We start from the raw sequence: 14,209 nt of genomic DNA, 5'->3' as shown, positions 1-14,209 counted from the left end.
GTTACACACACATCAACCAATCATAGATTGGAACCAACGGACTTTAACTTTCCCTTCTCACTTTTGCGAGATTACGTGTAACCTCCCATCTTTTGGAAAGATCCTGTCTGTGGTGTCAGATGAGATTGCACCATTATGCTATCAGGATCTGTCCGAAGTATTCCTTGAGAAAAATGCTCAAGTGTTGCCTCCCCATAGGGATTATGATTGCACTATCGATCTACTCCCTAACAGCAAATTGCCTTTCAGTCATGTTTATCCTCTTTCACAGGATGAACTTTCTCATCTCAAGGAATACTTAGATGAAAATTTGAAAAAAGGGTTCATTAGACCCTCTACTTCTTCCACAGCTGCAGGACTTTTCTTTGTCCGCAATAAGGATTCAAGTCTTATGCCTATTATCGATTATAGGCAATTAAATACCATTACGATAAAGGATCGCTATCCTTTACCGCTCATCCCTGAACTCATCGAACAAGTGCGTGGGGCTACTTACTTCTCTAAATTGGACCTAAAAGGGGCATACAACCTAATCCGAATCCGTGACGGAGATGAGTGGAAAACAGCATTCAGAACCAGATACGGATTATTCGAATATCTTGTGATGCCATTCGGGTTGTGTAATGCTCCCGCAGCTTTCCAGAGGTTCATAAACGACATCTTTAGAGACTTACTTGATGTCTGTGTTGTAGTATATCTGGACGATATACTTATCTATTCTCGATCTCTGTCTGAACATATAAAACATGTAAGACTTGTGTTATTCAGATTACTCGCACACAATCTATACGTGAAATAAAAAAAATGCCTATTTCATAAAGAAGAAATATTATTCCTAGGATACATCATATCCAAAACCGGAATTAAGATGGATATGAGCAAGATATCCTGTATTCTGGACTGGCCTATACCAACAACTCGTAAGGCATTACAGCGATTCCTTGGATTTTCAAACTTCTATAGGAAGTTCATCAAGAACTTTTCTGCTATTGTGAGACCTCTCACACAACTGACAAGTATAAAGAAACCATTCAAATGGTCAGAAGAAGCAAATCAAGCTTTCTGCTTGTTAAAATCAAGCTTTACTTCTGCTCCCATACTACGCCACCCAGACCCATCCCTCCAATATATTCTGGAGGTAGATGCGTCAAATATGGCAGTAGGAGCAGTTCTCTCCCAACGACCAACAAATACTTCACCACTCCACCCAGTTGCTTTCTTCTCAAAATCACTAAGCAGCCCAGAGGTGAATTACCCAGTGGGTGAAAAGGAGTTGCTTGCCATAAAACTGGCACTGGAGAATTGGCGACATCTACTTGAAGGTACCCGGTTACCAATACTCATATATACAGATCACAAAAACCTTCAATACCTCCAGACTAACAAAACTCTCTCCCACGGGCAGGTACGATGGTCATTATTCTTCCTAAGATTCAACTTCCTAGTGACCTACATGCCTGCAGACAAAAATAAAAAAGCAGATGCGCTATCACGATTAACCGAAGATAACTGCGCCGAAATCCCTTCTATTCCTATAATACCCTATGAACGTATTATTGGTGTTGTTCGTTCCTTGAAGGAAGAGATTTTGCACAGTATAGGATTGGATTCACCTCCACCACCACTAAGTACTGATGCAGAAGGCTTCCTCTATTACAACGACAAACTCTACATACCCCCTACTATGCACACCAAGATCTTGGAGTTATCACATGATGTGCCCATGGCAGGACATATGGGTATGACGAAAACCCTTAATTTGCTTACCAGGCAGTTTTGGTGGCCTGATATGAAGACGTCTGTACAAAAATTTGTTTCTTCATGTGACATCTGTGCAAGGTCCAAAATTGACACTACAAAACCATCTGGTCTACTCTGCAGTCTACCAATACCCCAGGTTCCATGGGAAGTTGTGTCCTTAGACTTTATAGTAGAACTACCACCATCTAAAGGATTTAATACCATTCTAGTGTCAGTGGACCACCTGACAAAGATGGCACATTTCATCGCTATCCGTAGACTACCTTCATCTAAACAAACAGCGGAACTACTGATGAAACATGTGTTCAAGTTACATGGAATTCCAAAGACTCTCTTATCCGACCGTGGTTTACAGTTCATCTCCAAATTTTGGCAAGCTCTTTGTCAAATATTACGGATTAAGCGAAAGCTCACTTCACCCTACCACCCTCAGACCAACGGACAGACTGAAAGAGTCAACCAGTGTATAGAACAATATCTGCGTTGCTACACATCATACCTACAGGATGATTGGGTGGACCTTCTCCCTCTGACGGAATTTGCTTATAACAACGCAACCCACAGTACTACTAAGCAAAGTCCGTTCTACTTGAACTATGGGTTTCATCCCACACTTCTCCCACCACGCATCCTACCATCAAGTAACCCAGTAGCCTCGGACTATCTTACCCAAATAAAAGACTCTCTGGGTTTACTTAATACCACTATCTCACACGCTCATAGTCAACAAAAAAGGTACTACGACCTTCGTAGAAGACCTTCTCCTCAGTATGCTATTGGGGACCTCGTTTGGCTATCGACAAAAAATTTAAGGTTAAAGATCCCTAGCAAAAAGCTTGGACCTTTATTTCTGGGACCCTTCCCAATTAAGAAACTTATTGGAAAAGCTGCAGTACAGCTCACCTTACCGGCAGATCTCAAGATCCATCCCATCTTCCATGTGTCGCTACTGAAACCCCATGTTCCTAACCAAGGAATAAGGCCTACCATCTTGCCTCCACCTCCAATACAAGTTGAAGGCGGAGAAGAATATGAGATTAAGGAGATTTTGGATTCTCGTATCCACAGAGGAAGACTCCAGTATCTCATAAGATGGAAGAACTATGGACCCCAAGACGACACCTGGTTGGATACCTCTGATGTTCACGCACCTAGGCTTATACGAAGGTTTCACTCGAAATATCCGGAGAAACCAGTGCTATAGGCCTTCCGGAGCCGGCCTTAAGGGGGGGGGGGTACTGTAAGATTCTGGTACCTCTGGTACCCTTAATTTCCATTTCCTTTCAATATGCGTCCCACCTTTCTAATTAGGTGGTACGCATACACCTTTAAGACGGATGACGTCATCGCCGAGCGCCGCTCTGAGCGGCTATTTCAACCGCCGGCGTTCTCTCTCACGTTGTTCGTTCAATGTGCCTGTGCCTGTGCTTATGTGCCTGTGTGTCTACATGCTTACAAGCTTGTCTCACTGCCGGAACCTCCAGCTATTTGCTTTTACCTGGAACAGACTGGAACCTCGCTACTGATCCCTGTATCTCGCTACCGGATCACTCCCTCACTACTGGACCCCTCTACTACTAACCTTACTAGTGATAAGTACCCCACAGGGGAATCCTCCATAACCTAACTTACACTACCTACCTCTGCACATTAAGGACTGTTACTATCTATGCATACTAATTCTATCATCTGCACTGTTACATAGATTGCTAGCTCTTGAGTCTACTACCATCTATCCTTGCACTGGGTTAGCCTATCCTGTATTTGTCATCTGCTGTCCTTACCACCTGTTACCATACTCGATTACTAACCTATCTGCATTCTACCTAAATACCATCTAATACTCTCCTGAACATTTCTATCAAGTGCTTACCATCTCTGTCACTGTTCACACCTGTCCCTTCAGCACATCACCTTCATACTATCATATACATCCTATCACTCCAGGAACATCTTATTGAGTGTGTGTATATCTGTATGCTGAAGCTGACGGGCCCACAGTGATGAGTCTGGAGAGTTGGATCTGGTTATTCAACACATCTCTACATGACTACTGAGTGGAGATTCTGCAGCTGCAAATCCAGCCTACTACAAAAACGCAGGAGCGTTACAATCGTCAATGAATGTAGTGACAGAGTTTAGCACTTCATCCTTCTGTTCAAGCAGGTTATGAGCCCAGGATTGTGGTTCATCAGATAGGAAGGAGATAATGAACCAAACTCCAACAGTCTCTAGTGCAAAAGTCCTGGATTGCCGGGCAAAGTAAAGACCGGAGGCATTCTTAAAGGCCCTGAACATCCGTTGGTCCCCGGAAAAGCACTCAAGAGTGGGGACTCTGGGTTCTGGAGGAGGCAGTATCACAGCAGGTGGAGCCGCAGCAGCTGAACTGCCGGGTGCTGTCATAGGGGAGGAGCTTGTGGCTGGGTTTGACTCAGCAGCAGTCATGGAAGCAGTGAGGGTATGGAGACACCCTTAAAGCTGGAAGTAGCCATCTTGCAGGTTCTTGACTGCTTTTGTCAGGGCAATCATTTGTTGACATAGAGCTTCCAGCGCGGAATCACCTTTTTTGGCCTCAAACATAATGGCTGATTGATACTATCAGGCACCGGGTGCTGGAGGCCAATGAAGAGAGGGCTTCCCTTGTGGCTAAGTTCCGTACTCCCCTGGAGGTGAGACAGGAGGAGCTGGGCACAAAGTAGCACAGGTTGCCTGCGGAGTTGCTTTCAGGAGGACTCAGAGATACTGCTAATGTGGGTGGGTAACAGAGCAGACAAAGCCAGGTGAGAGGCTGAGATCAAACACAAGCAGCAGGCAGAGGGTATCTGTAAGACAAGCCAGGGTGGAGGACTGGGGCAGACAGGAGACAGGTCAGGAACAAGGCGGGTTGGTAACCAAGGTTTACAGGAGCAAGAAATTACAGTAACACAGGTAACACACTGAAGATCAATCAGCAACTTCAACCACTGGCAGATTTCCTTATAAAGGCCCATTTGAAGTGCTGGTGGAGTTGCTGGGTCCTTCTCCTACCTTTGGTACCCTGACAGATGCTGGCTCCTAGAGTCCTTTCCCTGCTGTTGGTACCCTGTCAAACACTGAGAACCGAGCGATTAAACACCGCTGATTGCTTGGTTCTCGGTTCTCAGTCACCAGTTCTTTGCCAGTGCTTTGCCCCCCCCCACTCACTGGATCACTCGGCTGTGGAGGGGGTGGGAGCAGTCGGCTCAGGCTCCCAGCTGCTCATACAGAGGCTGAGCTGGGTGCTGGTCCAAGCATGTGGGTGGATCCCGACAATATGGTTTGTGATCTTTCTTGAGCCTGGAATGGCTCTGTGGTGGCTTTAGCCCGCTGTCTGCTGAAAACGGGTCACAGGAGTGCAGAACAAACTGCACTCCTGTGATCCACAGTAGAAGTACAGCAAAACGAGCTTTAACTCTTTTATCCTTTGCCTTGGGAGATCTTCGAAGCAGCCAGTTAGGGCTGGTAGACAAGCAGCCAGGAAGGTTGGTAGTGCCTGCAGACAGTGGAGCAGAAGATACTCTTGTATGTAGTTTGCAACATGTTTTGCTATTTCTCTAAAAGGGGACTAAGAGCTCCTAGTCTTCAAGGGACCTTTGCCACTGATCCTTAAGGACTGAAGTTGTCTAGGAAGGAGAACAGTCCAGGATACTTACTTTGTGCAGAGGAAGGAAGTTGTCCCTATTCATTGTTTTCTGTGGGCATCTGTATACTATCACCTTTATTAATGTAGTAGTTATGGCCCTTTATCCGGGGATACTTACCTTATTCTGAGCATCTTTTGGAAATATTTATGCAAGTTTAAGGACTTGGAAGCTAGTTTAACTGCTCTCTTCCCCTAATGGTTACCAAACCGGGAATGTCTATACCATCATGCCTGATGCTTTGGTCCCATTGGACTACAATATTTTCTTCTTTTAGTTTTTTTATGTAAGTGTCAAAATTATTAATTGAATATGGATGTAGATTGTCAAACATATAAATTATTTACATATTACATGCTGTGACCTTGATTGCCTCAATCTCCTAGAGAAGGCTATAGAAAAGAGGATTGAGAATACAGCCATCTTCTATGTACATATATGCAAAGTGGACTCTGACAAGAAGCAATGTATAATTTTTTACTTTGAGCATATGGGTATATTTCGCAAGTATATCCACATTTCAAAGTAGTGGTTTGAGACAAGACGAGATATAGTCCTGCATTTTAAGGTCACTGATTAATTAAATTTGGTATGGAATTGCAAAATGGTGTTTTTTTAATGGTCTCTTAATATTTGTCAGAATATGTAATAAAGTACAATTGTATGACTGTATTATATGTGGTTAGACTCATATTTGGCACCTTCAAAGTCCAACCCCAACTAAAAGACTGATTATGATTTTTTAGGGATGTGATACCTTTGGATACTCCTCACACCATTAAGCAATTTTGCAAGATAAATGTATACAACAATTAACATTCAATATTTTGTTGTAGGGAGCCTGTGGTGGAATATTAAGAGGAACAGGAAGGCAAAAAATTGGTGCTATTACAAATTGTTTGGGCTATTACCTCCTTGGCTTTCCAGTTGGCCTATCGCTGATGTTTCCAGCAAAACTTGGGGTTATAGGTATGATAATTTACTGCATATATGGCAGGACTATATATGTGTATACAATGTTTCTGTCTGCCTACTCTAACTTACTAATTCAGCAATATCAGCTGAATTTAGCTTTGCCGATTCAGATTAGTTGTTACGTGACCTACTGCTATAATCATAGAATGATTTTTTGTCCCCTCAAAATAACACATTAATGTCTAAACCTCTGGCAACAAAAGTGAGTAAACCCCTAAGTGAAAATGTCCAAATTGGGCCCAAAGTGACTATTTTGTGTGGCCACCATTATTTTCTAGCACTGCCTTAACCCGCTTGGGCATGGAGTTCACCAGAGCTTCACAGGTTTACACTGGAGTCCTCTTCCACTCCTCCACATCATGGAGCTGGTGGATGTAAGAGACCTTGGGCTCATCCACCTTCCATTTGAAGATGCCCCACAGATGCTCAATAGGGTTTAGGTCTGAAGACATGGTTGGCCAGTTCATCCCCTTTACCCTCAGCTTCTTTAGCTAGGCAGTGGTCATCTTGGAGGTGTGTTTGGGATCGGGATCATGTTGGAATACCCAGTCTCCGAAGGGAGGGGATCATGCTCTGCTTCAGTAAGTCACAGTACATGTTGGCATCCATAGTTCCATCAATGAACTGTAGCTCCCCAGTGCCAGCAGCATTCATGCAGCCCCAGACCATGACACTTTCACCACCATGCTTGACTGTAGGCAAGACACACTTGTGTTTGTACTCCTCACCTGGTTGCCACCACACACGCTTAACACCATCTGAACCAAATAGGTGTCATCAGACCACAGGACATGGTTCTAGTAATCCATGTCCTTAGTCTGCTTGCCTTCAGCCTGATGTAACTGCAAAGACTATACGATCCTGCTATGTAGGATCGTATGTCTCTGTGGTTGAATCACAAGCCACGCCCCCACAGTTAGAAACACGCCCCTAGGGATACATTTAACCCACTGATCACCAATAAATTTAACCCCTCCCCTGCCAGTGTCATTTTGACTGGCATATTTATAGCACTGATTACTGTAGTAATGACACTGGTACCCCCAAAAGTGTCAAAAATGTCAGTCAAGGGTCCGATCTGTCCGCCGCAATGTCGCAGTCCCACAAAAAAAAAAAAAAATCGCAGATCGCCGCCATTACTAGTTAAAAAAAAAACAATAAAAATGACATAAATCTTTCCCATAGTTAGTAAACGCAATAACTTTTGAGCAAGCCAATCAAAATACGCTTATTGTGATTTTTTTTTTTACCAAAAAAGTGTAGCAGAAAACAAATTGGCCTAAAATTTTGATTTTTACATTTTTTTGGGGGAATTTCATATAAAAAAATGTGAAAAATATTGTTATTTTTTCAAAATTGTCACTCTTTTTTTGTTTATAGCGCAAAAAATAAAAATTGCACAGGTGATCAAATACCACCAAAAGAAAGCTCTGTTTGTGGGAAAAAAAAGACATCAATTTAGTTTAGGTACAGCGTCGCACGGCGGCGCAATTGTCCGTTAAAATCACACAGTGCCGAATCGCAAAATAGGCCCTGGTCTTTGAGCAGCCAAATCCTCCGGGGCTTCATTGGTTAAATAAGGACCTTTGTGGTAGAATCACCAGGTATTAATGTATTAAAAGTAGAACATCTGAAAAGACTAAAAACCGCCTTTAAAATTACATTAGCCTGGTAAAACATGTATAAGATTTTAGTCATTGGGTTTGTGGGTGGGGCCTACACACGGGGATACCTCTGTTGTGTGGAGCATGCTCATTATTGCCCGGGACCAGGCAGGGACTGTGGTCATGTGAAGAATCTAACATCAAGGGAGTTCCCTGACTTAGAGATGAGCCTTCATTGTGTGCAGTAATAAAGTGCAGATTTCCTCTGGTAAGAATTCCATACAAATTTGAAATTGCATGTACTGTACAGGTGCCAAAAATTGGGCCTTTGGTGTTGGTGGTGCCTGAACACCGTAACCAACCCCTCGCAGGTACTCTTGCTGGGCGCAGGAATGGGACCTGCTGGGAAGAATTCCATACAAATTTGAAATTGCATGTACTATACAGGTGCCAAAAATTGGGCCTTTGGTGTTGGTGGTGCCTTAACAACGTAACCAGCCCCTCACAGTTACTCTTGCTGGGCTCAGGAATGGGTCCTGCTGGTAAGAATTCCATACAAATTTGAAATTGCATGTACTATACAGGTGCCAAAAATTGGGCCTTTGGTGTTGGTGGTGCCTGAACAACGTAACCAACCCCTCGCAGTTACTCTTGCTGGGCGCAGGAACAGTACCTGCTGGTAAGAATTCCATACAAATTTGAAGTTGCATGTACTGTACAGGTGCCAAAAATTGGGCCTTTGCTGTTGGTGGTGCCTGAACACCGTAACCAAGGCCTTGCAGTTACTCTTGCTGTGCACAGGAATGGGACCTACTGGTAAGAATTCCATCCAAATTAGAAATTGTATGTACTATACAGGTGCCAAAAATGTGGCCTTTGCTGTTGGTGGTGCCTGAACACCGTAACCAAGCCCTCGCAGTTACTCTTGCTGGGCACAGGAACGGGACCTGCTGGTAAGAATTCCATACAAATTTGAAATTGCATGTACTTGTCATACAGGTGCAAAAATATTGGGCCTTTGGTGTTGGTGGTGCCTGAACCCAGGGGTGTCAAACTAATTTTCATTGCGGGCCACATCAGCATTATGGTTGCCCTCAAAGGGCCGGTTATATCTGTAAGATAAGATGTCCAGAGCACCCCATGTTCCTTGACATGAGATGTCAAGAGCCCCCCCACCATCAGAAATCAAGAGTCACCCACCCTTCCTTACATTACAATGCACCCCCTTACCTTGTGCTGCCAAAAAGAAGATGCAGGTGGATCTGAGAGGAAGAAAGTACAGGGTCTGGAGGAGGACCAGAGGAGGGTTGGAGTGTTGTGGCTGCACATAGAGGAGCAGGATCTGTAGGAGGAGTTCTGCCCTCCTCTCTGCTGCAGACTGCTGAGAAGGGGGGTGGGCAAAGACGAGCCTTTCTGCAGCTGCACAGAGAAGAGCTGGATCTGGCAAAGGAGTTCTGTCCTCTCTGCTGCCGACTACTAAGACAAGGTGGGTGCTGCAGGAGAGGTGCAAGGGCCACATGAAATGGCCTGGGGGGCGCATTCGACCTGCGGGCCTTGTGTTTGACACCTGTGCCGTAACCCCTCACAGTTAGCAGGGCACAGGGACAGGGCCTGCTGTTAAAAATTACACACGACATTTAAATTATATGTACCTGTCATACAAATGCAGAAAAATTAGGCCTTGGGGGTTGGTAGTGACCTAAACCAAAAACATTGTTGGAAGCTAGCAGAATTAAGGTAGAGGAATAGGATAGGCAGCATTATGCAGTCTTAAAGGGATGGCAGACCCCTATGAGAGCTTGATAGCTCTTGTTGATCCAGGACTGGTTCATTTTGATAAAAGTCAGCTGGTCAACAGAGTCTGTGGACAGATGCACTCTTTTGTCCGTCACAAAACCTCCAGCAGCACTGAACGTCTGTTTGGAAAGCATGCTGGAAATAGGACAGGCCAGTAGCTCCATTGCATATTGAGCAAGTTCTGGCCAGTGGTCCATCCTCAAGACCCAGTAACCCAGCGAATGCTCAGCTGGAAAGGTCTCCAAGTCTGCTCTTGTGCCTAGATAATCATGCACCATATGATGGAGACGCTGCCGATGGTTGCTTAAACCTAACAGCCCTGGGTGCTGCTGAGGACTAAAGAACTGTTTAAAGGCATCGGTCAGCCGGCCGCCTTCTCCACCGCTCCTTCTTTGGCTGAACGATGCCTCAGAAACACATCCAGAGCATGTTGACCTCCCAGTGTCTGGAAAGGTGGTACACAAATTATTTTTCAAGGCCTCCTCAAGATGTTTCATTGTCTGCTCCCTCTGCGAAGGCAGAATGAGCTCTGCAACTTTACCCTTGTAACATGAATCAAGAAGGGTTGCCAACCAGTAATTATCCCTCTCCTTGATAGCACGAATCCTCTGGGACTTTGCAGAATCAGGGAGCCCATGCAACGCAAGTTGGAGGAGGCATGAGCTTCTGAGTCCTCTGGGTCACTAAGGATGACATTGTCAGCAGGAGCAACCTCTCCCCAACCACGTACAACTCCTGGGGTTTCTGGGGAATCAAAACCATCCCTTGAAGACTGCTGTATGCTATCCTCTACATCCATGCTGCCGAAATCCTCCTCCTCCTGTGTGTTTTGTGGCCCTGCAGGAATGATATCTGCATAAAGGGGGCCTTGGGAGGAAAGGAAGTCCTCCTCTTCCTCCTGCTGTTCTGCCTCAAGTGTCCTGTCCATGATTCCATGCAGCGTGTGCTCCAGTAGGTAGACTAGAGGGATAGTGTCACTGATGCATGCATCGTCTTGGCTCACCATCCTTGTGGCCTTCTCAAATGGTGACAGGACGGTGCATGCATCCTTTATCAAAAGCCACTGGCGTGGCAAAAAAAAGCCAAACTCCCCTGACCCTGTCCTTGTGCCATACTCACACAGAAACTAATTGATGGTCCTCTGCTGCATGTGCAGCCGCTGCAGCATTGCCAACGTTGAGTTCCACCTGGAGGGCATGTCACAAATGAGGCGGTTGGTAGGCAGTTTGAATTCCTGTTGAATGTCAAATAAGCGAACACTAGCATTGTACGAACGGCGGAAATGGCCACAGACTTTTCTGGCCTGCCTGAGGAGATCTTGGAAGCCCAGGAATCTGGTCAAGAAACGCTGCACCACCAGATTTAGAACATGTGCCAAGCATGGAACATATGTCAAGTGTCCCTGTCGGAGGGCGAAGAGAAGTTGCTGTTGTGGTGTCAACCATCTCTGAGCCTGCCCCTGCAGAGCTGACAGAATCTCTGCACCGGTGTGACTTCTATCCCCTAGACAGACCAACTGAAGCACGGCATGGCATCTTTTGGCCTGACTGCTTGTGTTGCCCCTTGAACGTTTAGCTAGCACTGCTGCTTCAGAGGACAATTAACCAGAAGAGGACATGGAGGAGAAAGAGGAGGAGGAGGAGGAGGTGGTGGTGGTGGTGGAGTAGCCAGATGTGGCAGAACCAGCACCAGATTTTTGGAGGCATGGTGGCAAAACAAGCTGCAACACCGAACCCTGTCCTGCATCCTTCCCAGTTGCCAGCAGAGATACCCAGTGCACTGTAAACAAAATGTAATGTCCCTGTCCATGCCTGCTGAACCAAGAGTCAGCAGTAATGTGCACCTTCCTGCTGACCGCTCTGTCCAACGAGGCCAAAACACTACCTTCCACATGACGGTAGAGAGCCGGAATGGCCTTACGCAAAAAGAAATGCCTTTTTGGGACCTGCCACTGTGGTGCAGCACATTCCACAAATTTGCGTAAGGGATCAGAGTCTACCAGATGAAAAGGCAGCAATTATAATGCTAGCAATTTGGCCAAGCTAGCATTAAGATGCTGAGCATGTGGATGGCTGGGACAGTATTTCTTTCTACGGTTCAGCAACTGGGGTAGTGAAATTTGCCTGCTGCTCAAATCAAGCGGTGGTGTACTGCTAGCAAATTGGGTGCAAATCTCTATGGCACTCATTGCTATACCTTCATCCCTCTCAATGCTGGTATGGCATGAGGTATAGTAGGTTTAGAGATCACAGATGAGGAGCAAGGTGATGTATGCTTGTTTTGCTCTGGTGGCTCTTTCAGGTGCTGTTGCCAACGGACTGCATGGCAGGTCATCATATGCCTTGTCAAGCATGTGGTGCCCAAGCGGATGGTGTTCTGGCCACGCTTGATCCGCTGCAGACAGATGTTGCAAACTGCAACGCTGCGGTCTACTGCACATGTGCTGAAAAAAGCCCACACTAATGAACTTTTGGGAGTCTGCGGGAGTTTGCAGCACCCTGCACCTGTGGAGCTTTGTGCTGTGACGCAATAGGTTGGCTACTCCTCTGGCAGCACCTGTAGCACATCCTGCCTCATTGGAGTTGAGCCTCCTCCTCCTCTCCTCCTCCCCTCCTCCCCCTCCTCCTCTATCCTGTCAGGCACCCAAGTAAAGTCAGTGACCTCATCATCCCCTCCCTCCTCGTCACTGGAGCAAACTTGGCAGTATGCTTCAGCTGTGGCAGCATGACTGCTGGTTTCTTGTCCGTCATTGTCACCCACACTCTCAAGGCTCACGTTATTCCCTTCATCAACCTGCGAACCAACATCACAGCTTTCAAATTGCTGCGCATCCTCCAGCAGCATGTCACTGACACTATGATCGAATAGTTCAGGTGACCCCTCCGTGCATGATGGTGGGGCGACAGAAGGAGTAGCTGTGGAGAAGGAGCCTGTGGAACGGGCCGCTTTGGCAGCTGCGGTGGAAGGTAAACTACTGTGAGCGTGGGTGACAGAGGACGAGGAGGATGAGGAGGGCTTATTTATCCACTCCACCAACTCTTCCACATGTTGTGGCTGAGTAACACGGGCAGCACCGGAAATAAAGGACGGATGTGCCCGCCTGCAAAGGATGCACCATGTCGACTGTGACCACCACTTTTCACAGTGGACACAGAGGCTGCTTGCCCTCTTTTCGTGGCCTGTGAGCTTCTGACTCTCCTTGTCGGCTTTTTGGACATGATGTTGATAGAGACCAATATAGGGTATACGCAACTGACCGATAGATACTCAATGACCTGATATGATGTAATCGATAGCCCTATATATAGATAGAGATGTGATGGGTATACAGTATAGGCAAGTGACCGATAAAATACTCTATCACCTGATATGATGTAATTGATAGCCCTATCTATAGAGAGATATGTGATGGATATAGGGTATACGCAAGTGACCGATAAAATACTCTATCACCTGATATGATCTAATCTATAGCCCTATATATAGATAGATATGTGATGGATATCGGGTATACACAAGTGACCGATAAAATACTCTATCACCTGATATGATGTAATCGATAGCCCTATCTATAGATATAAAAGCAAAGAGTAGTGCGCTATTCAGATGTTTGAGGAAGCTAAAATAATATTAATATAAACCAGAAAGTGTAATAGATAAAAAACAATATGATAAACCTTCGAAATATAAATATAAATTAAAAATCAAATGCTGCATACTTATAAAGCACAAATATATACAATCTTCCCAATTGCAGTGAATTTCTAAACGTGCAAACGATGCCAAAAAGTGCAAAAAAACTAATTTAAAGATGTCCAAAGATAATAAAATATAAATAATATTGAAAGTCCAAAAAGGAAAGTTCAAGAAAAAAGTCTGTGAAAAGTTCATCCACTAATTGATTGGATAATCTGGTGCTGGCAGCTCTAACAATTAGTCAATGCTTGTAACAAACTTTGATATGATTCCTCTCAACGTATTTTCCCCAGATATATAAAATAAAAAATAAACAACATATAGTGTAATATTGTCAAGAAAAGTAAATTATCTTTATAATAAATGACATAGAAGGTTCATCAATCAGTGCAGTGCATATGAACCAACATGATGCTGTGACATGTGCAATTGTGCAAGTGAAGTGATATCGGGTGGAAAAAAACAATCCACCTCTGTAAAAAAACACTGTGCAGCATTCCACAAAAACAAAAAACAAAAAAATGGGTGAATTATCTTCCACCAAAGTGTGTGGCTAAAATGCGCGCTCACCTTCAGTATAAAAAGACAAAGCCTTTAAATATCCTATAATATCTCCTTGGGCTGTCTTCATATAGCAATCAGCTCAATGTATATAAGAAAGAAGAAAGGTCCAAATTAAAGTATCAATCAAAGACTTTATTTCCTTAAAAACACTTC

At 44.8% G+C, this 14,209-nt stretch overlaps 1 protein-coding gene across 1 annotated transcript in view; it reads left to right on the top strand.

Annotated features, from left to right (window-relative positions):
• The window catches only part of LOC309548128 (multidrug and toxin extrusion protein 2-like), a gene marked incomplete at both ends in the record, with an annotated part of 383,785 nt that overhangs the window by 346,464 nt on the left and 23,112 nt on the right, over nucleotides 1-14,209 (top strand). Inside the window, one exon of the mRNA XM_082248093.1 lies at nucleotides 6,257-6,389. Coding sequence (XP_082104219.1) covers nucleotides 6,257-6,389 — 133 coding nt within the window. The remainder of the gene's footprint in view (nucleotides 1-6,256; nucleotides 6,390-14,209) is intronic.

The sequence above is a fragment of the Pelophylax lessonae genome, assembly GCF_965119305.1.
Source record: "Pelophylax lessonae genome assembly, chromosome: 2".
Classification (NCBI taxonomy): domain Eukaryota; kingdom Metazoa; phylum Chordata; class Amphibia; order Anura; family Ranidae; genus Pelophylax; species Pelophylax lessonae.
The sequence above is the reverse complement of the archived record's forward strand: the minus strand, read 5'-3'. Positions and strand labels throughout refer to the sequence as shown.